The following is a 26691-nucleotide window of genomic DNA, read 5'->3' as shown; positions in this document are numbered from 1 at the left end:
ATGTCTGTTTAGGAGGCTCAAAGAGGTAAATGAAAGAACCATGTCCATAAAAATAAACAAGATATTTTGAAAAGATAAGCAGATAGATTTTTTTTAAAGAACAAAATGGAAATTTTAGAACTATATAACCATTGAAATAAAAATTCTGCTCAAACTATTCATTTTGTAAGGGGAAATGATAGGTTATAATACTATTCACAAAGGATTTGGAAGGCATACTTCTCAAACACTTTTAACAAATGCTAACCTATCTTACCACTTCAAACACATTGTCTCATCTGATATTCACAAGGAACCTTATGAGATAAGTGCTATTTTTACACCCATTTTGCAGACAAGGAAACCAACTTGTCTGTAAAATGGGCATAACAGAGCAATTTGCCTAAGATCACATCCATCATTAGTAAGCAATGGAGCCTGGATCCAAATATTCAATGTCTGCTGGGTTCAGAACTGCCTCAGGTTGCCTGAATAAGGTTTTTAGAATTGGTTATATGGAAAATTTCTTCAGGAAAAGGGATGAGGGGGAAGAGATATGGCTCAAAGGGAAGAAAAGCTTAAATGCTCTTTGAAAGTATTTCAAACATCACTCTCTGTCTTTGGATTTTCTAAAAACAGACTCTGAGGCAGAGATTGCATGCAGGAGATATATTGGGAATGCTCCCGGGAGCCTCACCTATGAAGGAGTTAGGGAAGTCATATTGGGCAAAGGGAGATTAAACAGTGATGCACTTGCAACAGAGGTCTTCAGGGGTTGCTCTGGAGCCCAAGGTCCTTCAGAATTTCTCAAATTGAGGCAAGGGGGCCCTGCTGTTGCACTCCTGCTCTCAATGACCAGGTATTGGATTTGGGAAGTTTTTTTCAGCCAAGGGCAGTTCCCAGACAGAGACTTGGATATGAGCAGTCATCACTCTTAGCAGCTGGAAGAATAAGTACCTTGGTTCTGGAACGAGTACCTGGAAGGTACATCTAAGAATCCAGAAGGGATGGATCCTATACAGCATACTATACTACTCCATCTAATGCAGCAGACCCTGACAAAGAACTTGGAACAAGGCAGGGGGAGGGTAGGGAAGGACCTTAGAGTGAGAAATAATTGTATCCAATTTAACTCTCCTTATTGTATTTTCTCAAATGTTCACTCAAATGTTCACTGAAGTTTGACATTTTCCTCAGGGCCCAAGTTGAGAGCCAGTTCTTTGTGCTCAGATTTCTTCCTGTTAGGCCACACAGGAAGGAGTCCTGGTCTGAGCAATGGCTTAGCTGTCAATGTGCACAACAGCAGAAAGGGGGCTGATGTGCCCAACCTCTGCCCTGTCGCATACACTTCCTCCTGTCACTGGAAAGGGCTCCTGCTCAGCCCATGATTCTCCCAAATTATAAAAGCCAAACTCAAACAAATCGCTAGAGTGTAGGTACCCAGTGAACCAGCATTTTCCTCCCTTTATTTAATATGAGGGAACATGGATGCCTAGATTTGATCAAAGCCTAATAAGGTGTCAGCCCAGCTAAACTGCAGACCTAAGGCAAATGGAAAACCAATGCGTCTTTATATTTTATATTTTTAAATGGCAGGTCTCCTGGGAAGAAGGAGATCCTTCTTGGTACTTATGAAAATTGATAAGGCAAGTTAGGTATCCTCAGGCTGACAAATGAAAATGGTCTGTTGTTCCATATAATAATTTTGCTTTCTTCAGATTTGCTACCAGCAGATGGTTCTAAGCTTAGCTCATGCCACTGACGACAATAGAGTAAGGGAACATTAAACTATTAATATCTACTTTTTTTTTTTGGTAAGCCTCAACCAATATTAAATATTTGCTTCTGCTTCATCCAAGATTACAATTCTATTAACCTTCAAAGTGTTGTCTGCTCATAATCCGAGTGTTTTAAATACTTTAAACAGTAAATTTGGTTTTATTTCTCACTCCCAAACCCCTAGTTAGCACAAAGCCCTAAAAGCATTTTAAATTTCAGATTCATGTATTTAGAGGGAATATCAATCTGAATGGTTTCACTATTAAATCAATGAGAACTCAAGAGAGTCCTACAATTTAAGTTCCATTTACCAACTGATGTACGAGTTGTTCCATTTAGCATCTGACCCGCCACAAATTTAGTTGACAGATAAATAGATCATGTTATATAAATTGCTTATATGATGGCTAGTTTATTCTCATTAAGCCCCTTTGATATAACTTGTAGCAAAAGTGCCGTAAGGTCTCAATTGTAGGTCAATGCTTTGTGTTCCTTTTTCTTTCACAGGAAAGAATTCAAATCGAGCAAGGAACACTCAACATAACAATAGTGAACCTCTCGGATGCCGGCATGTATCAGTGTGTGGCAGAGAATAAACATGGAGTTATTTTTTCCAGCGCAGAGCTTAGTGTTATAGGTGAGTCTTTATACTGGACAGAAAAAAAATAGAAACTCTTTAAGTCACTAAACTAACATGAGCTTTGCCACACATAAGTGTTCAATCTAAGGAAAAGGGTAAAGAAATCTTTAAACCAAAGATATTACTTGAGAAACAAGTAATGCATTCTACAAGCAATAAGAAGAGACCACTTTCTAAATCAGCCTCTTCTGATGCTTACAATGGGTAATATAGTTCCCCTGGCACTCGTATTTATTCCTGTATTGACCACCCTTCTAAACTGACAAAATTTCTGAAATGCTTTGGAGTCTGTTGCTATCATTCTGATTTGATGCAAACTTAGCTTGGAAGGAGGAAGAGCTGATCTGGTTTGGAAAGTTTTATTTGAACAGCTGGCAGAGTGAATCTTGTTCTTCAACATCTGAATTTTCCAGGCTATGTCCTACTGGTCTGCCCCTCCAGCTACCTCTTTCATCATGTGACCCCCCCACCCCCATGCTCTTCAGCTCTACTGACCTTTCTGTTCTGCATATTCACCATCCTCCCTTCCTCCACAGGGCCACTGGCACATACTGTTCCTTCTGCATGGAATGTTTTTCCTTTTCCTCTTCATTTCTTTAACTCCTTCCCATTCACCATCTCCCAACTCCATTATTGCTTCCTCAGAAGGTCATACCTGGCCCTCTGCCTAGGTCAACTCCTCTCTTGCAAGTTTTTGTACTGCCTTTTAACTTTCCTTTATAACAGTTGCCACACTTACATTTTACATTTGTGTGATTTTTCTGTCTTTTTCTCCCATTGCACTTTAACTTCCCCAAGATGTCAAGGACAGTATTTGGTTTAACTCATTATTTGGTCCTCAGGACTTAATACAGTATTGAAGCACATAGTATGCACTCAATAAATATTGAATAAGTGTAAGAATGAATGAATGTGGTAAGCAGTGAAGGAGTTGAGAGACATTTTTTTTTTTTTAAAGATTGGCACCTGAGCTAACATCTCTTGCCAATCTTATTTTTTTTTCTTCTTCTCCCCAAAGCCCCCCAGTGCATAGTTGTATATTCTAGTCGTAGGTCCTTCTGGCTCTGCTATGTGGGGCACCTCCTCAGCATGGCTTGATGAGTGATTCTAGGTCCGCACCCAGGATCTAAACCAGCAAAACCCTGGGCCGCCAAAGCAGAGCACACAAACTTAACCACTCGGCCATGGGGCTGGCCCAAAGACTGTTTTAAAAAATGAATTAATGAGTTAAGTAAATAAATCATTGAAAGCATTAAGTGACTTGATGAACCTATGGGTATTAAAAAAAAAACCAAAGTCCAGTCCATCAATTTACATGTTTCCCATAGAAAAATCTTGATTCCGACTTCAGAGTTTAAATAAAGTATCTAAGCAATAGTTCTTCCTAGGGAAAACATAATAGAAAGTTTACAAATAAGAGAAAAGCAGCATACAAAGGGAGCTGATTCCATAAATCCTGATTATTTGCCCAGTTTCGGAGTCCTGATTTTCCCTTCTGCAACATACTTCTTGGTGCCTAGCATGTAGATCTTACATATGTAAGTATATGCTCCCTAATTGAATGTATTTCTACCCTGTGCAAGGTGAAAAAAAAAAAAAAAAAAAAGAAGAAGAAACAGCTTCCACAATTGTTCTTCTCCTCATTTCTTTACTTGGACCAACATCCCATCAAAGACAAGAATTTGTGAGAGTTCATGGGGCTGTGGCCTTTTTCAAAGAGGCCTAGGAGCATTCTGTGCTCCCGGAATAGACATCGGCTTGGCTTGGCCTACTGTATATGTGACCTTTTTGGAAGCCTAAACACACATACCTGCCACCCTATAAATGTTGGGAACAATAATTCCAACTTCTTCCAAGACAAGGATGGTGGTCCTACCCTGCCTGGGTCAGTAATTGGAACTGACTCTTTTGGAACACAGTTCTCCATGGTAGGTTGCTTAGGATGTTCTGCAGAAAGAAGTGTGTTCTCTACTATTACGTCAGCTAGTTAGAAGAACAGCTAAAAGTGAGGGTCTGTGGCCTAATGAAGGAATCATACTGTCCTAAAACCCTCTAGGTGAGTGCTTGCCAATTTATGAGTCTGAGGACTCCATTGTAATTCTAAAAGATTTTGTAACTCCCTTTTTTAAAGTAAGAAAATTTGGTAGTAACAAATGACTGCAAATCATGGGATATAATCATGGGGTAAAGATAGAGGATGACTAAAGTCCCAAAAGCAGAGCCTGAAGTGAGAAAGGCTATTAATGATTTTTTTCTAGAGCACCTACCCACCGCTGAACATAACAGAGTATATGTGAGATGTATGCATTTATATATAGACTGTATGAGAATATGTACATATTTGTATGTATACGTGGGATATAACAACTCTCTGCAGAGCCCTCCCCAGTCCCTTCCTCCTTGCCTTCCCCCCACCCAGGATTCAAAGCCGGTGAGGTGGGAATCACTGCTCCAACTTTTACAATCAGAGGGTTATTTCAAATCATATCCATTTGAAACTAATTCTGAATGAATTCTTGATCTGAGTCCTTTCTTAAGTCCCTTGCAGTCAGCAAACTAGAGCAGTAAAGATAAGATGAAGATTTCCTGAGAAGTTCTTTAACCACCGCAATCTGAACCACATTGACTATGAGAACAATAAAGCACATTAGTAAATGATACAAGCCAAACAGTTGGGAAAAATAGTAAGTTTTCTAGGAATTCAGGAAAGAGAGTTTGGACTGGGCTAGTCAGCTGAGCCTTGAAAAATAATTTATATTTGGACAGACAGAAAAGAAAACCGGGAATATTCCAGATCAGAGTGAAATAGCTCAAAGTTATAAAACATCTGGATAGTGTCTTACACGTAGAGAATCCAGAATATTTTTCAAAAATTTTTATTCAGATACATAAAGCATGTAGGCAAAGTTTAAACTTGAAAGAGAAAGATGGAAAAACTAATTAAGGACCAATTTTAGAGGATCTTAAACGAGCTTAGAAGTTTCCTCCTTAATATCCCACTTTTCCTGCCCCCTCCAAAAAATCACAATATATTCCAAGTGAATAAAGAGCAGTTAAATGTTGAAAGGGTGAGTCCCTAGAGTCCTCTTAAGTAAATGAAGGAGAAGACATTTGACTATTTAAAAATACACGTAAATTATTTTTGGTTAACTTGGGTAAGCTATAATATGACTGTATTCCACAGGTCACTTTGTTTCTTGTAGAATAGTAATAGTTCGCCTCTTTGGGGTCAAATAACTGATTAGGTATTACCTGTATTAGAATCTTAGGGAGGTTGAATTGAACAAAGAAATAAAATGAAAACAAGATACTTCAGTATAAGAAAGAAAAAAAAATAGGATGGTTCCAGCTAGTGATCAAATATCAAGATCCTCCAGTGCTGGAGAGGAGATTCCCTTTCATGCTAGGTAATAGCCCTAGAGTCATGAATAATAGATGGGTAGGAAGCATATATTTAATAGGCTTTTCTCTTGGTCTTGTTTTATGTCTTCTGTCTAGGTATTTAATGTGTGTGTAACATATCTATATTTAATGGGTTGAAACTGCTAAATAATTAACCTAGGTGCTGGGTGATTTACTCACTGGATGGGTGAATGCCATAGAGAGACTTTTACCTTGAGGTCAGTATATTAGAGTAGGCCTGGTGATGAGTACATCAAATAGAAATGTCCTTGTTTGAGACTGACCTATTACAATTGAGAGTTTATTCTTCTTCAGGGACTGTGCCCAGACTTCTTCTCCTGTATTAACCTATGTCATGGATGAGGTTCACCTGTGTGACACGCTCCTATGGGTATCCCTGGGATGCTGCACAATTCCCTGGGTGATACCATCATTCCATCCTCTGTCCCATTCATGAAGGAATGTTGGAGTGAATAGTGTCTTATGGTAATAAGACTTATGATAATGGGGAACCTTGAATCTTCTATAAAAATGCAATTAAAAAACTAACGTATTTTATTGGTTAAAAAAATAACTTTTTTAATGTAATATTTCCATTTGTGTTTAGTATTTGTATCCACTTAGATAGATGATCATATGGGTGACAATGACTTCTGATTGAATTGCCAAAATTGAAATTTTCTGTGATTCTCCATACAGAATGCTTATGCCATGTATATATCATGAGGTAAAGATAGAGGATAACTAAGATCCAAAAAGCAGAGGCATAGATTCAGGTACCTGTGAGCCCTTGAAGGAATGTTCTCTAAAAAAAACTCTAAGAGAAAGCAAGGTAGAAAAGAGGGGAGCAGAGCAGAGCAAGGACATGGTCTCAAGTAAGGTCTAGCCTACAGCTCATTCTGGAGAGGAGTATCTGGAACATAAACTGCATCTCAGAGTTATTCCCACCTGAGGCAAGGAGGCTGGCCTTTTTAAAAAATCCCTGTCTCAGTCAGTCATTGGTCTGCCCCTTGGTGGTGGTGGTAGTGGCAGTAGGGGTTGGGGAGTTTTGGAGCAAAACCTTCTATTCAGTTCTGCAGAGAAGAGGGCAGCTGGAGGTGGTAAGCAGCCAATACTCACACCAGCAGGGGCCAGAAAAAAGAATCTATGTGAGGATACCAATGGCATTCTCTGCAGAGGACAAGTAATTGTGCTAAACCAAGATGCTTGGTTGCTTTGTCCAATTTACCTGGATCATAATGGGTAGTGTAACTAGGGTGTCTTTGATTTTGAAGTGGTATGAACTACTTCTAAAAGCAAGTAGATGTCTGCCTAGTGATCTTTTGAATATGACCTGACTTTGCCAGGACTGTATAGTGGAACAGAAGTAGCTTCTGCCCTGAGGAACTTCTGTCCGATGGGTCAGTATCCTGGGGATTCTGTGTGGTGGAAGACATCTGACCCTGGCAGGACACTCCAATACCATTAAGGAACTGATGGTCCAATTAAAGTGAGGTGTAGGCTTGAGCAATTATCTGCTTAATTTGGCATTTATCCAGATGGTTGGCTTGCAAATTAGAAAAACATTAAGGCTAAACTAAAAGTTATTTAACAGGGACTTTCACAAGTGCTCATCTGCATCTCGTTCTGATTTCTCAACTGCCTCATTGAGCCAGATTACAAAATAATCAAACGTGCTGTGTGATCAGCATCCAATGAGAGGACAAATGCCTTTCTTACCCAAATAGAGTCATCTAGGCAGAAGCTTTACTTAAATTGTCATGAACAGGGAAAGCTATGCAACTTGGATCTCAAATTCAAATTTAATATCTTTAATAAGTTACTAAGCCTCCATTTATCAGTAAAACGAGGATGTTGTTACCTTACTGTCAAAACTAAAAGAGATCACATGTGAAAGCTTTTTGCAAGCCTGTAGTAGCAATATAAGAAATTTCTTGCCTTTAACTCATATCCATACCGAAAGCTTGTAATGTAGACAGCCACAAAATCACTAGTAAGCCCCATTTTTGTGGTTCGCAAATTTTCCTGCAGATTATAATCTCTGGGGAGCATTTTAATACCTCGATGCCATACCATCTCCATACCAACTGATTCAGCCTCTGGGCCTGGGACCCAGGCCTTATTCCTTAAAACTGCCCAAGTGTGATTCCAATGAAAAGCACAATTTGGGACCTAGTGCTCAAATTGATCAGATCAGAAGGCCATTGATTTTCAAACTTCACCATGCATCAAAATCACCTGGAGGACTTGTTAAAACACAGATTATTGAGCCCTACCCCCAGAATTTCTCATATAGTAGTTCTGAAGCGGGCCCTGAGGATTTTCATTTCTAACAAATTCCCAGTTGATGCTGATGCTGCTGCTCAAAGACTGTACCTTGAGAACTACTATCCTAAAATAGGAAATCTAGCCTACACAGAGGTTTTCTGTTTGTTTGTTTAACTCGAATGTAGTCTACCTAGCAAAATTTGATTTGGATCAGAACTCGGGATCCAAAGTCCTCCTATAGAAGAAAATACCAGGCATCAGAGATTCCAACCCTGGCTGAAGGAGCCATTTCACCAAGAGAGTGAGTAGGAATAGGCACACAGAGTGATTTCACAGACTGCCACGTGAGGACTGAACTAAGATGTTGCTTGGCCTGGCTTTGGTGTCTTAAAGCCGACTGGAGGGAGACACTGAAATCTGAGGGATGAATGTTGTGACAATTCCACACAGACAATTCCATAGTAAATGCCTTCTGTGAGTTAGAGTTTAAACCGTAACTCAGAGTATTGATACCGTACACTGTCCTACAGCCAAAATCTCCGAGGCTTCTGTAAAATTGCTGGGAAGGCATTATCCATTCTAAGGTCCATAGTCCTTTACATAAAGAGATTTCCAATAAATTCTTCTTAAAATGTAGAGCCAGGGGGAAAGCTTGAACATTCTAGCAAAATTGTGTTTTCTTTTATCAGCCAGTGAGAAATATGCTTTTCTTTTTCTCTCCGCCCACTATGTTGACCTATCTGCTTTGGCTTCCAGAAATTCACTCTATTGTACTAAATATAGTAAGATTGTTTCCTACGGTTTGTATGTTTGCCTTTAGCCATATTCTAAAAGTATTTATGACTTTGTATCTTTTACCATTATCCACCACAAGTCTGTTTGAATTAGTAAATAAATAAATTAATTTAATGAAGTAACTATTTTTTTTTCCGTCCACCACATTCTGTCAACAAATTGTTTCTATTTTGGTATTCCGATCCAGAGAGTGTTAGAATTGGCATTCATTACAATTTAACAGTGTTTCAAACTTTAACACATGTGTAAATTACTTAAGGATCTTGTTAAATTCATATTCTAATTTCAGGTCTAGGGTGGAGCCTGAGATTCTGCATTTCTAACAAGCCCCCAGGTGATCACCAATGCTTCTGCTCTGGGGATCACATTTTCAGTGGCAAAAATTGTAAAATTATAAATTCTCAGGTCCTTCTCATGGCAGGTAGAGTTCAGGAGTATATAGAGTTAACAAGCTTCTCCACGTGATTCTTCTGATCAGTTAAATTTGTGTGCCACAGATCTAGAATCTGCTTTCTAGATCCCGTTGTTACCCAATCTCAAGCCATCACAGCGGAGTAGCTTTCTAATTTGTGAAAGCAAGTAGGGGTTGGAGGGAAGAGTAATGACTATTGGTATACCCACTCTACATCCAGTTAATCCGTGTTTCCATTATTGAACCTAATATTGACAAAAGCTCTATCAATCATGTGAGACAATTTCTCCCAGAAATAAAGCATTTGCACCAACAACCTTCCAGCTTCCCCATCCCACCTCCCCCCAACATGAGCAGACACTGGCTCTTCTAGGCTTCTGAAGAAATTAATTCGTACTGAGTGTAATACAGGTTGCTTTTAATAAAGCCTTTTGAATGTGGTTGAAAATAAGCAGAGCACAAAGGCAAAATACGTGTTCTCTTTGCATGTTAAACTACTTCACTAAGTGCCTTATTGAAGGAACACGATATGCAAGAGATCAGTCACTCCTGGATTACATAAACATCGCTCATCCACATTGAGCCTGTGTGTCTAGGGCAGGGCATGTGTAACTGAAGCCCTTAAAACTACTGTGATACCTTGACTGAAAGCCTCAGGGAACAGATTCTTTGAACAAGTTGAACCAATCTTAGGAATTGGAAGGGAGTTGAAGTTCCCATGGTCTCAGCACAGGGTTGGTTGGTTGGGAGTACCTGGAGAGAAGAGGGGAGATGGTGGTTCTGCCTCTGAGAAAGCTCCAAATCTGAGGAAAGCTGAACTCCCGGGCCCACTGTCCTATAATCTTCCCATAAATGTGTGTTTTTGGAAATAAGAAAAGGAAGTTAAGCACTGGAGCTAGCTTATACTGGCAGGAGGTGATTCTATGTATCCTTCTCAACTCAGCATTCAGTGACTTCTTGGTAGCTTAAAATTGGCCAGAATGGAAGTGTTAATACCAAAGAAGTTGGCAAGCACTGAAAACTAAGTTCTTTGGTGTTTTGTTTTGTTTGGAGAGCCAGTTGTTAAACATCTACCGTCATACCAGGTGCTTTCAGAGTATAAACAGCTCAGATTGTATTTTTTGGGTAATTCTGCTTCATTAGACTGAGGTCCAAATCCAGAGAGGATGGATTGTCCTGTACACATGCCTGGAAGTTCAAGAAACAATTGACAGCTACACTTGGAGGGAAGAAAGGCGTGTGGTATCCAGGCAAAGCATTATAAGAAGGGAATTTCCTATTTTGAACTGAATTCCTGAGTTCTCTCCTACAACATACATTAATTCAACAAATATTGATTAAACGTCTGCTTGTGCCCAGCACTATGCTAGGTCCAAGGGATATACAGATTCATAATATATACTCCATGTCTTCCAGGAACTGATGGACTAAGAGTAGCTAACAAGAAGAGCTACCATTTCTTAACTACTGGTATTATAGGACTCTCACTATCACAGTCTAATGACTCTTCTGTTCAACAAATATTTCTATCTCGTAATAAAGTTATTCATAATCAAGAGCGCAATACTATACACTGCTTGTCTAACCAAAGACACAAATGTGTATGAGCATTTAGGACATAGTGGCAAATATAATGAAATATCACTAATTTGGACTGATATAATAAAGTGAAAGTGATTACAGATATTTCAAAATGCATATTGTTTTATTATATTTTACAGATAGGGTAGCTCAAGGGAGGTTTAGCAGATGAGGATCTACTTAAGCATTTGAGAGTGATTTTCAATCAATGTGTTAATTATTGTATAAGAAATGATGTTCTAAAATGGCTTTCAAGTGTTTTTCTTGGAATAAGAAAAAAGTTTCCATCCATGTCTATACAATTAAGTTTTGGCTTTTCAAACCTTTTATAGAAAGAAAAAAGGCTAAGCTTCATCCTACTTGTTGGCAAAGAAAGTGTTGAGAGATCTTGAAATGGTTCCTGTGCTCAATTTGTCAGTTATCATAGTGCCTGAAATGCCAACATGAAAGATGTATTTCTCATCCACACCAAGATGGAAGAGATACTACTACTCAGCAGTAAAGAGGAACTAACTGTTGATACACACAACAACTTGGATGGATCTCAAGAGCGTTATGCTGAGTGAAAAAGAAAAATCCCAAAAGGTCCCATAATATATGATTCCATATTCCTAACATTCTCAAAATGAGAAAACTATAGAGATAGAGGACAGATTAGTGGTTTCTAGGTAGGAGGGGTCTGGATGTGGCTATAAAGGGGTAGCATGAGAGAAATCTTTGTAGTGATGGAGTAGTTCTATATCTTGATTTCAGTGGAAATGACTCAAGTCTACGTATGTGATAAAATACAGAACTATACACACGCGTTGTACCAATTATCAGTGTCCTGGTTTTGATATTATACAATGCTCACATATCGTGTAACCATTGGGAGAAACTGAGTGAAAGATACATAGGACCTCTCTGTATTATCTTTGCAACTGAGAGAAACTGAGTGAAAGATACATAGGACCTCTCTGTATTATCTTTGCAACTTTCTGTAAGTCTATAAGTATTTCAGAATAAAAATTTTTTTGTTTTTCTCAAACCAAGATGTATTTCTTTGGCTCTAAGAAGTTTTTCAGCATAAAGTCTCCTAATAATGGTGGTGGTGGTAGTGGCAGCAGTGGAAATAGCAGAGGAGGGGGAGTAGGTATGAAGTTCTTACTCTGGGCAAATATTGTGCTCAGTACTTAATGTGCAATACATGTGTTATTTAATCTTCAAAACAACCTTGTGACTGTAAATATTAGTATTTCTGCTCCAAAGGAACAGAAGCCCATAAATATGAGTTACCATGGTAGGACGAGGCCTGGAGAAACAGGGCATTCAGTGGAAACCAGCAAGTAGGGCTTGGTGTTAGGGACATAGAAGGGACACATCAAGCTGATCTTAGGACTGGAAAATCTTACTTTAGAGTCTTGTTGAGAGTCTCCTTGCAAATATTATCCTTGATCAGAGAGGGCTGATTTTGAATCCACCATGCTGAAATGATGGACCTAGAAAGAAGAAAATTCCCACTGTAGCCAGGAGAAGTTGAGGGTTTTAACATGTAACACCAGCGTTGTCTCTTCAGTGGTGGAAATATTTGAATGAATGCATTCCCTCTAGGTTTATTTTTATGGAATGATGAGGTAATAGTTAAAGATAATAGATAAAGGTTAAAATAATATGAAATTCTGAACTTCTAAAAGGCCCAGCCTTAATAGTCCCCATCAACTGGCAATGTTCCCAGTGATGTTTCTACAGACTGTGAAAGAACTGGCATGCATGATTATCTTTTGCTCTTAAATAGTAGAGTAAAACATCACACCCATATATTTCCCAAGTGGGACTGCCAGTGCACATCCTGTTAAGGCATTATCATTCTTACCATCTCTCTTGGGAAATGATACTAAGGTACAAAACTTTTGTTTTCAAGGGTTCTATTGGCCACTTAAAATACTCTTAACATGTGACCAAGAGTAATTTAATTAAGTAAAAACAAACAGATGAGAATTGCATAGAGGGCTTCTCTCAGCTGGATGCTTCTCGTAGATAAGGTGATGTTAATATATTAAAGATCATTGATAAAAAACAAACAGGTTGCATTTCCCACGTGGAAGAGGTCCTGTAGCATGACTCATTCCAACACTGAGAGAGCAGTGCCCACAGTAGTCCATGAAAGAAATATTATCCTCTAAGTGATTTAGCAAATGAGGATGTTCCCAGTATCTGAGCTACTCTCAGACTAAGTGCATAATTTGACCTTTGGTTTCATCTTTTCTGAACTATTAGAAATCTAGCGAAGTTTCACCTTCAACTTGCATTAATTTTTTCAGTGCTAGCCAAGGTTGGATTCTCATAGCACCCTACTGGGGACTTACCAATAACTTTTAAACCCTCGTTCTCTGTGAATGTCAAATTGAACAGGCTTCTTTCACTTTTCTTTAATGCTTCTCCTGGGCCAATGTTTGGAAATCAGAATAAATATAGGGTACAAACAGGAAAAAAGCATCATTCCACAAGCTTAAAGGCATCTCGAATGCAAAAGATGTTCACAAAATGGCAGAATGTTAAGAAACCCATTAATGGCTCAAGTATTCAAAAACTGCTGGGCTGGCCTGGTGGCGCAGTGATTAAGTTCGCACGTTCCGCTTCTCAGCGGCCAGGGGTTTGCTGGTCCGGATCCCGGTGTGGACATGGCACCGCTTGGCACACCATGCTGTGGTAGGCGTCCCACATATAAAGAAGAGGAAAATGGACACGCTGTTAGCTCAGGGCCAGGCTTCCTCAGAAAAAAGAGGAGGACTGGCAGTAGTTAGCTCAGGGCTAATCTTCCTAAAAAAAAAAAAAAAAAAAACTGCTCCAAGTCTGATAATTTTGCCGTAGAAAGCACTACCACTTATAGTCGCAACTGATAGATTTGCAGGGTTGATAACACTAGAAGTAAATTAAGGAAATTGAGTAAAGAAAGGGAAAAGATTTGAATTTATAATTCCATTTTTATTAGTGAAAGACTTTCAAAACCAGTCTTATCTCTAGGATATCCAAAAGATAATATGCACATAAACAGTACAGTACAAATGTTTTTGAAACTGGAATGTGTGTTTTCTTCCTTCTGTGTGGCTGATATCACACTATTTCAAATCCCATAAAAGCAATATATAGTTTTTTGACAAATCCACCCATGTGTTGTGCACAGTTTGATTTACGTAAACTCATTTCAAATGCAACTGCAGAATTCCTCCTGAACAGAAGAAAAATATTTGCCTAAAGTGATAAAAATATATCTGTTTAGAAAGATATAGTTTTAAGAAGGGATTTTTATATGATACAGATTTGTAACTCTATTTCACAAAATATCCTTTTTAAAAAACTTCCAGGGACTTCATTTTTTTTTTACATTACTGTGTCAGTTTAGGTGTTTACCTAAGATGAGTTTGTTCTGTGGTGAGAACCTTTCTATGTTGCATATGAGCCTGTGTGGGATTGGTAAATGGGGAACAATGCAGTACAACGTAGGTGCTAGCTTTGTCCATGTGTGTCACTGGGTGCAGCAGCCAACCACAGAGCCCACTAGCACAGATCAGCACAACCAGCCGAGGCAAAAAGCATACTGACCATGATTCCCCTTCACCCCACATTCTTCGTCTTGGCTCAGTCCAGCCACTTACTCTAACCTGGCAGTGCTTAGAGCATGGTTCTCCTCAGTTTTTCTGCAGTTTGCCTTGTTTCATAGTTTAGCAAACTCAGCTCTTCCTTCGTCCCTCTGCCATCAAGCTCTCTTCATACACACATACACACACGCACTGAAATCTTGTATTTTTTGTAGTGTTTATCTATTAGGAATTCAAGCTGTCTTTTTAATCATGCTTAAATATTTACTAGGATGATTATTGTTTTTGTTAGTGTTTTTGTTACATAAATATTGACTAGGTCTGTCCTGACCTTATCTTTTTCATAACCCTATAATTTTTTTTGTTGCTTTTTGGGTTTTTTTTTTTTTTTTTTTGGGGGAAACCCCCCCCGAGCTAACTGCTGCCAATCCTCCTCTTTTGTCTGAGGAGTACTGGCCCTGAGCTAACATCCATGCCCATCTTCCTCCACTTTACATGTGGGACGCCTACCACAGCATGGCGTGCCAAGCAGTGCCATGTCCACACCTAGGATCCGAACCGGCAAACCCTGGGCCATGGAAGCGGAATGCTCACGCTTAACCACTGCACCACTGGGCTGGCCCAAACCCTATAATTTTTATTATGTGATTTTCTAGATCATACTAGGAATGCACTTATCTCATTATAGCAGAAACATCTGTACTTGCTCTCTACATATTAATTGCACTTATCATTATAGAAGTACTCTCTGAATTATAGACTCTCCTCATGAATCCAAGGTAGACTGATTGAGATAGCAATTGCCTACTAGATCCATTTATTTAATTTTACCTTCACATAGTAAAACCAGCCCTATGTGTACCTTGCATCACCCCATTAAAAAGTAACCTTCCTAGGCCAGCCCTGGTGGCCTAGTGGTTAAGTTCAGTGTGCTCTGTTTTGGAGGCCTGGGTTCAGTTCCTAGGCGTGAACCTGCACCACTCATCTATCAGTGGCCATGCTGTGACAGTGGCTCGCATACAAAGTAGAGGAAGATTGGCAATAGATGTTAGCTCAGGGTGAATCTTCCTCAGCCAAAAAAAAGTAAACTTCCCATCTCTCTTTCCTTCTAGACAATTACTGAAAATATTTCCACAACAAAAGCACTTAGTAAAGATTTAACTTGCTTCTGTTGAAGCTTGTTTTTGTTTTTTTAAAATCATGAACTTATGGTTTGGGTACATTTAAGAAATTGACCCATTCTCCTCACCCACATACACACACACTTACTCCCTGTTCTTCTTTAAGTAATTTCTGGTTAGTATTTAAGTTTCATCCTCAACATGGCCTGAAATCTTAAATTCCATCAGGTCAAACTTCAGGGCATGAGGGATTTTAAATATGGTAAAAATTCAAGAGAGAAATCTCTTCTCACAACAGGCTCTAGAATGTGTTAATTTAATTAACTCAGAAGAAAATGGAGATTTTTCAGAAAGGTGTCTTTTATATTCCTTCTGAGAGGATATAGATGTGTATCTATTGTTTTAGGAAAGAAATAATTCTTTCCTAAATAATTAATAGAATATTAATCAATTATTAATTATGTAAGATTATATAGTAACTATATATTTGGTGTCAACATGAGTGAATTTTTTAGAATACTAGTAGTGAGCATGGAATAGAGTTTTCTAAGAGCAAGTTGCAGTTTCTCCGCGTGAGCTGAGCATTGCGTTAGGCAGTAGTAGTGGAAAGCGGAAGGAAGCCCTTGTTTTTAAGAAGAAGCTCACGGAGGGTGATGATATAGACATTTCAGCATGTTTTCTGGTGGAGACATGTACAGAATGCTATGAGACAGAGCAGAGGCAGTAACTGTATCTAAGAGGGAATGCTTCAGCCTACACAATCAGAAAAATGCTTCATCAATTTTCTTGTCTTTCCCTTTTGCTTTCCTGAAATTTTTAAATTTTTGTTCATTAGAATATGGACTAATTTTTTTTAAAGAATCCCTTGATAAAGTGATGGAGTGTTCTTTATCTTGATCGTCATAGTATAGTATACCAGATTCATCAAGCTGTACACTTATAACTGGTGCATTTTGCAATGTGTAAATTATACCTCAAATTTTAATAAATCCATCAAAACCTACAGTACTTACTCCCTTTGCTTTAGGAAAAAACTTCCTCCCTTTGTTGCCCGATGCAACAATAAGTGCATTACAGGAAGAAAAAGTCTAAAGATCTACTGGGGTTTGTTCCTTCCATAATAATTACTTATTTTATTTTCTATATTCTCTTCCAGCCTTGGGTCCGGACTTTTCAAGAACCCTCTTAAAAAGGGTAACTCTTGTCAAAGTGGGAGGTGAAGTTGTCATCGAGTGTAAGCCCAAAGCTTCTCCGAAACCTGTCTACACCTGGAAGAAAGGAAGGGACATACTAAGAGAAAATGAAAGGTACTATCTTGAAATATTTTTAACATTTGATTGACCTGTAGTAATTTATTGGTCTGTTATTAATAGTTCTAGAGGGAATAATTTACTGTCTGCTATTCATGGACTAAATGTTAATCAAAGAACTGAAGCTTTGGAAGAGGGTGGTAAGTTAGTTGGTTTTCATAATCCTTTTTTTTTTTTTTTTGCTGAGGAAGATTAGCCCTGAGCTAACATCTGTGCCAATCTTCCTCCACTTTATATGTGGGTTGCTGCCACAGCATGGCCACCAACCATTGGTGTACATCTGCACCCAGAATCCAAACCTTCAAACCCGGGCCACTGAAGTAGAGTGTGCCAGACTTAACCACTGTGCCATGGGTCTGGCCCCTTCCTGATAGAAAGAGTCTATCTGCCTGCAGGGATAGATCACATGATCCCTGTTGAAGACTGCAATAGCTGCCCAAAGATGAGCAGCCAGAAATACCTTTCTTAATTTAGCCTAAAATTTATTTGTAGACTTGCCCACTTTTCTCCATCCTACCTCCTTTTTGCGTGAACAAATAAATCCAATTCTTCTTTGCTGTGACAACCCCACAAATATTTGGCAATGGCTGTTATGTCTCTTGTTAGTCTTTCCTTTTTTGAATTTCTAATTCCAATAATATCTAATTCCAATAAATATCTCTAATTCCAAAACTCATTCTGCAAATAACATGGTTTTAATTATTTTAATCATGTCTTTTTGAAAAAACAGTTTTTTTCTTTCTGATATCTAAATTCTTCACCTACGTATTTCCTATTATACATGAATTACATTTAGAATGCATGTTGTTTATACAATGTAAATATATATGGGTTGTTTGTAGTTTTAGGTCATATTGCAACAAATGGCAGGTATCTCTAAGACCTTTTCTTGACTGTCACCCCTATAAAACATCCCCCACCCCTTTCTGTAATCTACTCAGTCTGTTGGAAAATGGTAATTATGCATGAATCTATGTCACCCATAAGATAACATTTACCAGCTGTGTACATAATGATTTTAATTGATGCTAAAGGTCAAGTACTCAAGGATGCAATGGGGAAGCCTGTAAAAATGTGTATGTATCTACCCTTTACACCTGCACACCTTTGGATTTGCATATGCAAATTAGGCCATTGCACTGATAATGTTGTCCTTATTAATGATTTTTGCAAACAAACCTGATATGGTTTATAGACGGTGTAGTCACACACATATTAAATTCATACTACATGTCTCTTTCTGATTTCTGTTATATCAAAAAGCAGTATAGTTCTCTGAATATTGGCATGGCATTCAAACTTGGAGCCAAACCTGGGATTTGAGACCACAATTTCTTATTTTGTAGCCTTAAACATCAGATTCCTTTCCTATTTTACCTCAGTGTTTCCCAAAATGTGGTATGTAAGATTACTTGTAATAGTTATGTATTTAATTTGATGTGTATTAAACTGTAATTGAAATATATATAGTATATACCACATGTATTGCTTAAAATAAGGCTACATTTTAGAAGTTTTAATTTAACAATGATATAAAGAAAAACATTTAAAAAATAATATGGATAATAGACACACATGTCAAAAACCATGAATGAATGAAGTTAAAGTACATGGTAGATCAGTGCTGGAGAGGCTAAGCTATGCTGCTGTAACAAGCAAACTACAGTGGCTTAAAACAACAAAAGGCAACTTCTCATTCGCACTGCATGCCCATCATGAGTCTGCTGGTGGCCCTTTAAAACCAGGGCTGGTGGAGAAGCATTCTCTGGAACATTGGAATTGCAGAAGAAAAAGAGGGCGGCCAAACAGGCATGGGCCCTTAAAACTTCTGTTTAGAAGTGAAACACTTTACTTTCACTCACGTTTCATTGGCCAAAACAAGTCACATAGCTCTGCTGAAGTTCAACCCAGCAGAGAAATACAATGTTACTGTATGCCTAGAAGAAAAGAGACAACCTGACCTTTTGAACCATGTTAATGACTGCTTTCCACTGCTGTAACTTAACCATTGTTACAAAATGATTGAATTACCTTTAGGAAAATGGTATATCAATATCAAGAATTCTATTTGATAAGTGAATATAATTGTTTCTACCACTTGTCTTACCACAAATCTGTCCCTCTCCAGTTTTCGTTCTTTCTACTCCTGACTTGATTAATAGGGTTCAAATATTGCTTCAACATTTATATGACACTAAAGATATATTTAAACCAAGGAAACTCCCCATCACTACCCAAGTCTTCCTATTTATCACCTCCAGCTCCAGTGTTACCAGGCATGACCCAAACTATCAATATTAGCCTTCATTCTCCACATGGGTGTTGTGTTGTCACAGCTCTGCTCCTCCCTTCTACCTCACTCAAAATGTGTTAAGCAGATAGACTGATTTTGGTAATGTAAATGACTCCAAACCTGGCCAGGTGTAATATAATGAGAATGGTGGGGAGTTCAGTGTGTGCCCTATCAAAGGGAGACACCTGTCACTCAATTGTAGCATATTGCCACCATATGGATGCAGATCAGGTGCCTCCCTGTCTTCTCATTTTTCAAGAGAAACTATAAATCTTGACTTTTATTTGAACTATCTTAATTTTTAAATGTCAGCAACTAATGTTTTTATTTTAATGTTAGTATAATATGGGCCACACATCCATGGACCAAGTTTACTCCATGGGGCCCTGGTTTTTAAATTCTGAGAAAAACATAAGCTCAATTGAGCATCTTATAATTTCCCAAAAGGATGAAAAAGAGGAAAGATCTTACTATTATTTCCTCATTGGCAGAGAAGAAATTCTGCCGTTTTTCTTTTCTTTTCTGGTAAAGTAGAAACAAAATCAAGTGAGTAAGTGAGCAAAAGCAATCCTACATAGAATTCATGTGTAAAAAATTTTAGAATTCCTATTTTATGAAAAGATTGACATTGTTAAACTAACACGAAAGGCAAAATTCTTTGATTATGCCCATCTTTGAGTATAGTTTCTAATGCACTGACTTCTTAGCCCTAATTCTCTTTTGAGATGTGGAATCTTAAGAATCAAAAGGCAAATCTTTAAACTTTGAGTTAAAATTATTAATCTCTTAAGTATAAAATACTGGTATAAACAAAGTTTGATGAAACAAAACTTTATGATCAAGCACTCCTTTTTATCAATATTCTCCCTAGATTCTATATTTTGAAACACTTTCCAAACACTACTTATTTTAATTTCAATTTTAACTAACCTACTGCCTACAAATGAGTTTACGATAAAAGTATAAACAACATTCTTTAAGTTTTTATCTTATTCAATCATATAGTTGTACTGTAGTTTCTCAGTGGATATAAATTCAAATGTTAACATATGAACTATTTAAAAAATGTATTTTTATATACTTATTTTGTTTTTTCATGCCTTTAGAAATTTAAAGCATATTCACGCTGGCCTTATGTATATTAAACCAAGCATCTAAAAGAAAGATTTAATTTTCAATTTTTATAGTTTTGTTATTGTGTAGGCAGCATATCCATATACCTAAAACATTTCTTGTACACTTATCCAGCAATCAGAATGTAGGCAACATCAGATATTTAAAGCAGGGAGGACCTTTCACAAAGCCCAAGTACGTTAGTCCTCAGGAGAGCCTCTAGTCACCATCAAAGTCATAAAATTATTTGGATTAATTGAGCAATTAAGGCTGCTAACTGAATAAGATTCATAATTTTGCTTACTTTTAGTTTCTAGACAGAAGGCACTTGAGACCGATGAGATTGAAGTTGATCTAGTAGAAACAAAAAACATCAAAACACAGAAACAGCAGAGTCATTAATAGAAACCTAGGATCCTAGAATTATAAGGAGCCATAAAACCATGTATCAACCAGGATGAACTCTTTTGGTCGCAAGTGACAGAAACCTAACTCAAAATTGGCTTCACTACAAAAGAGAATTCATTGGCTCACACATTTGAGAAGGCCAGAGATGGATTGTGACTTGAGAGGTGAGACAGGGCTCAGGTGCTCATACAGTGGCATCAGGGCTGTCTTGCTCTCTTCCTCTCTCAGCAGAGCCTTCCTCTGTGTTGACTCTGTTTTCTCATGGGCTCTCCTCTCCTGGTGGTAGGATGGCTGCCAGCAGCCCATGCTTGCCCTTTTTCCCCAGCATCTCACAGCAATTCTAGAACAGATTCTCACATAATTGAATAAACCTGCCTTGGTCAGTGTTCTGCCCTGAGCCAGCTGCACTCAAGGGAAATGTATTGCTTTGATTAGGAGGACATGAGTTGTGTGCTTATCCTAATAGGCACATGGGGAAGCTCCACCTCAAACCACATGGATTGAGAATGGGACAGGGATTTCCCCACAGAAATTCAGGGTCCTGCTACCACAAGAAGAGTAAATGGATGTTGGGCAGACAACAATACCAAATGCTTACTGTGGTCACGAAGCCCAGCTTCCATTCCAGGACAGGGATCCCCACAATGGCTAGAACTTCCTAGTTACTTCTAATGATGGAGACCAAACTAATTGTTAAAAGGTTAGTTCTTCATAATTATATCTTTGTAACTTCCTCTCTTTGTTTTTTGTTTTGCTTTGACAAATCTAATTCTTCTCCACCATTCCCTTTCCCCTTATATACTGGCCAGCTACTCTCATGTCCTCTTTCAGTTCTTTTCCAAGCCCAACTGTCCCTGGTATTCTTCATATGATGTCATTTGGCATCCCCTCACTATCCTGATCGCTTCCTTCAATATCTTTCTGGAAAGTATGCTACCCCAAATTAAAGACAGTATTAATAAGGTAATAAGTACTTTTATTTATCTCTGTAGCAAAAGATGATAATTATTGTTATGTAATGTCTCAGAAGAGGAAAAATCATCTTTAGTGAGCTTAGATTAGTAAAGCAAGCTACTGCACAGTACATAGAAAGACCACTCTCCCCTGAATGGTTATGTTTAAAAAATAATTTAGTGCTTACAGGGGTAAATTTAGTTGTCTGGAAAATTCATTTAGACAAAATGTTTTACTTCTCACTGAAGTTGAAGAATGAATGAAATGTTTAGTTAACATTGTGTAAATAGAGACTTCTTACCCTTACCTATGCTTGAGAATTTCTGTCCTCTCTTTTAGACATTAGGCTAATACATTATGTCAAGCTAATGAATAATAAACAGATCTAGATAAGCCACTGAGTGTTTCTGAAAAGACTCCCAAACCCACAGCCTGCATGTCGCAGGCATGGTTTCAGAACAGCAGCATGACTATTCTGTCAAACTAGCCAACTCCAACTTCATTCAATGAACAAAGCATTCATTTGTGTGCTTGCCATATGCTAGGTCCTCTGCTTGGCACTAGAGATAGAAAGACGAGATGTAAAACTAGCCCTCAAGATGCTCATAGGCTAGTGCAGGGGCCCAACAGCAAAATAATATAACTTTTCCAATAATCCTAGGATGTGTGTTATAAAGGTGATATATTGAGAAGGAACATTGAAAAATGGAAGCCAACAATAGATTGTAGAGGCCTTGAATTTTATGTCTGTAGAGTTTAGACTTGAACTAGAAGACACTGAAGAAAAGTGAAGAATTTTATGCAAGGGAGTGCACAGGCATATGTGTGCTGCAGTAGGATTGCTCTGCTTGCAACATGGAGAAAGAATCAGAGTGGAGCCAGATAGGAGAAACAGAGAGACCCATTTCAGACAGTATTCTAGGATGGAAATCAAATGAACTTGAATGATGTCAGTCTCCTGAAAGTAAAGGAGGAAGACAGGTATACAGGCTATTAAAGGTAGAATTTAAAAGACTTAATGATATATTAAGTAGAAAGATTTTTAAAAGGAGAGAAAAAAGGAAAATGACTCCCAGAGGGTCCAACTTGAGCAGCTGGTGGACTGCAGTGCCGTTTACCACAATAGTGAATATAGAAAGGGCACAGTCGAAAGGGGAAAATAAAGAGGTGAATATTAACATGTGGAATTTAAGGTGCCTGCAAGTGGAGATGTCACATTCAAGTGGGAATTCTCATTCAAGTGTCATCTTCTGAGTGAAAAGCCTTTTCCCAATAACCTACTTAAAATTGTAAAACTCCCCATCTCTCTTTTCCTGCTTTATATTTTCTGTAGCTCTTACCGCCATCTAACATACTACGCATTCCCTGTTTTATTTCATTATCCATCTTCCCCATCCTTCACCCAATCAGAATGTAAATTCCAAGAGAACAGAAATTTGTGCATGTGCACATGCATGTGTGTATGTTTAGCTTAAATGATACAAATGTAATATCTTACAGTCCTGGACATCGAAAGTCTGAAATGAGTCTCACTGGCTAAAATCTTGCGTTCCTTCTGGAGGCTCATGGGGAGAATCTGTTTGCAGCTTTCCAGAGGTCACCAGCATTCCTCGATTCATGGCCCCCTTCCTCCATCTTCAGAGCTAGCAAAGGCAAGTCAGGTCGAGCTCTTCTCACATCACATCACTCTGACTTCCTTTTCTGCCTCCTTCTTCTACTCTGAAGGACCCTTAGTTACATTGGGTCCTTTGTGTGTGTTTTGTTCCATGCTGTAACACTAGCATCTAGGACAATATGGTATACAGTGAGTGCTCAGTGAGTGAATGTCCGACAGGAAATTGAAATATGGGCCTGAGTTAGGAGAGTAAAGGCAGAGACCTTATCTCGTCAGTAGATAAGAAGCCAAGGAGTGGAGAAGTTCATCCAGAGAGAGTTTTGTAGAATGAGAACCCTGAGGAACAGCCACATGGCAAGAAGGGGTAGAAGCAGAGCCTGCTGGGAGGACTAAAGAGGAGGCTCAAAAACGTGGAAGAACAACTGGCAGAATGTAACAAACAAACCAAGGGAGCAGAAAGGTTCAAGAAGGAGCAAATGTTGGTGCTTCCAAGAGGTCCAACCAAATAAGGGCTTAAAGACGACTGCTAGATTTAGGAACGTTGACATCACCTTGGGCAGAGCACTTCTAGGCCACCGTGGACCAGTTTTGAAGATACAATAAAATTGTATAAGCACCCATTTTCTTAGACATTTCTTCACAGACTGAAATATATGTTTAGGTTTGCCTGACCCCTGTAGTATAATCAGATCAAGTCTAACATTCGATGAGAATATTCAACTCAAATAGGAAAAAAAAAATTCATGTTCTTGTGTCTTGCCCTCTGAGATGAAATTAGATCATGACCCTAATATGCCTGTCTTCCCAAAGGCCTTTGAAAGAGTTGAAATTCATGTAATACATGGAGGGAAATCCCAGCTCAGGGCTGCAGAGCTCCATGTTGTATATAAGGTGTGAAACCCTGGTCTGAAGACGATGGCAGTCTGGGAGGCAGAGCAAATGTGATGGCAGGTATTTGCCCAGAAGGCTGATAGAATCTTAGCATGGAAAGGAAAGTTTATTGCTTCAGGCATTCTGTTTCTCTTCTGGAGGCAGAGTGTCTATATATGTGCTTTTAATGAGAAACCTGCCCTCAGGATATCTCTTACAGTTGCTGGGGAGCTATACAGCTCTGTTATTAGGAATTCTGCCCTGGGGAACAATTATGTTATTGCAATAATTAGAGACAGTTCATCTCCATAATAATGCAAATCCTGCCTTGGAGGCAAAACAACATCAAAGCCAGGCAGCATCCTTGCTCTAGATAGAATCTGTTGCCCTGCTTATTGGTCGTACTATATCATTTTAATTTTGCATGTGCAGTTATGGAAAGCGAGCTCCTTCTCCTCTCCAAATTCAGACCTGGAACTTGTCCCCATTACCTCAGTTTGTGTCTCCTAGAGCCATGGATAAAATAGTTATGGCTTTAAGCTGCCCTAAAGAGCAGTTGCAAAAGAGTTTAGAGAGATTTGTTTTTAGACGTTTGTAATGATACACAGACCCAGTCCTGTGGGAGACTCCATGAACTCATGCTCAGCCGTAATCCTTTTCTGCCTCCCTCTAGTACATCATGTTTTATTATGGTCAGGGATTAAAGTGATGCCCAAATTCAGGCAGGGTCTACCTACCACCTGTTCTATTCATGTGGTCATGGTACTGGTTATGCCTCAGGACATGCTGAGAAGAGAACTGAATTTTTATATGGAAGTACTTAAAATAAGGTCTCCAGTCTAAAGGCAACACCTGATTAAAAAAAAAAAATCCTTCCAGGTGTCTCCCACATGAATCCTCTCTTTGTTAGTCAGTCCTCTGCCCCTGTCCTAGTTTCTAGCCTTATTATCACTTGCATGGACTTTGCAACTATTAAACTAACCTCTTAACTGCTTTATTTGGAACCAGCCCCCACTCAAGTCTTCCACAAAATGAAACTTCCCATATCACATCTCTGATAAATTCAATAAACATTTGTCACATACTTCTTCTGCACAAGATGTATTTGAGATTATGAATGTAACCTAATTTAAATCAGGGTTCTACAGGTGTCATATGAAAGGAGACAAAATTTATATAGTAGTTTAAAGGACAGAGACTTTTCATATTAATAAAGTTATAAATTTTATTTTTTAACTGTACATAAAATATCATTCTGTAGTCTTCAACACACTTATACATATAGATATTTTGATATACATGCAAAGAAAAAAGCCTGGAAGGAACTCCACCAAAATGTTAACAGCGGTTTCCCTGGGAACTGAGACTATGGATTTTTTTTCCTTCTTTCTTTCACAGTTATAAATTTTATATTTATGGATATGATTATGAAATATGTTAATTTCCCAAAACAGGCTGAAAGGGCCATGAGGAAAGGTGCCCAGTGTGTTTGAGCACATTAGTCCCCCCAGCTCCTGATACTGTGTAACACTGTAGATACTCAATATTTTTGTATGAAATGGGTGAAGCAGCCAACCAAAATCATCTGCTTCTGGAGGAGATTGGTGGAGAAAGGTGGTGGTGGGATATTTAAGTGGAAGGAGCAGCAAGAACAAAATATAGTCAAGAGGAAAGTACAGAGCACTGTTTGAGCAGAGAGAGAAAGGATGGAAGATTTCCCAGAATCAGGCTGAGAAGGGCATTGCATGGCAGCCTGTGGAGCTTGCACTTCACTGGGAACAGACACAGTTAGGGAATGATTTTGGCATGAGTCTCCACACTTCCTTCAAAATTGTTTCCCGTCCCTGATCAATTGTGTTCAAAGTGTGTGCTCAGGTGGTATCTGTTGTGACTTACCATGCACCCATCTGGGAAACCTGACCTTTTGGGGGCAGTGTTTCTCTATCCCCAAAGCAGAGACCCAGAAGTAGTTACCAAATTCAGGTCTGCAGACTAATGCCGAGGTGGATATAGCAGAACCAACAGAGGTACAAAAAATGCAGAATCCCACTCTCTATCCCCAAAGATTCTTTCTGAGAAATTCTGAGGTGAGACCTAGGAATTTGAATTTGTTTTTAAGTTTCCCAGGTGATTCTAATGCACAGCCAGGTGTGACAAGATTTGGTGGTTTCTCATTGGCCTTAGAACAGATGGCCAATCCCATGACCAAGAGCACCCTACACTGGTCAGGATCCTGACTTGCTGTCCTACCTGCTCTCCCACTTACTCAACCTCACCCATACTTCTTCAGCCGTGTGGACCTCCTGTCAGTTCTTCAAATGCCCTTATTCCTCTCGCCACAGAGCCTTTGAACATGCTGTTCTCTCTGCCTGAAGCACTCTTATCTAGGGCTCGACAAACTACAGCCCACAGGTCAAATCCAATCCACCACCTGTGCTTGCACAGCCTGCAAGCTGAGAATGGTTTTACATTTTTAAATGATAGGAAATAAATCAAAAGAAAAATAGCATTTTGTAACACATGAAAATTAGATGAAATTCAAATTTTAGTGTCCGTAAACAAAGTTTTGTTGG

At 38.6% G+C, this 26691-nt stretch overlaps 1 protein-coding gene across 4 annotated transcripts in view; it reads left to right on the top strand.

Annotated features, from left to right (window-relative positions):
- The window catches only part of CNTN4 (contactin 4), an 870265-nt gene that overhangs the window by 728141 nt on the left and 115433 nt on the right, over positions 1-26691 (top strand). For all 4 annotated transcript variants that reach the window (XM_046652823.1, XM_046652828.1, XM_046652821.1 and 1 more), the window contains 2 exons: positions 2266-2395; positions 16712-16862. In XM_046652823.1, coding sequence (XP_046508779.1) covers positions 2266-2395; positions 16712-16862 — 281 coding nt within the window. The remainder of the gene's footprint in view (positions 1-2265; positions 2396-16711; positions 16863-26691) is intronic.

Source organism: Equus quagga, chromosome 1, assembly GCF_021613505.1.
Source record: "Equus quagga isolate Etosha38 chromosome 1, UCLA_HA_Equagga_1.0, whole genome shotgun sequence".
NCBI classification, from domain to species: Eukaryota; Metazoa; Chordata; class Mammalia; order Perissodactyla; family Equidae; genus Equus; species Equus quagga.
Note: the sequence above shows the minus strand (reverse complement) of the source record. Positions and strands in the feature narration are given on the sequence as shown.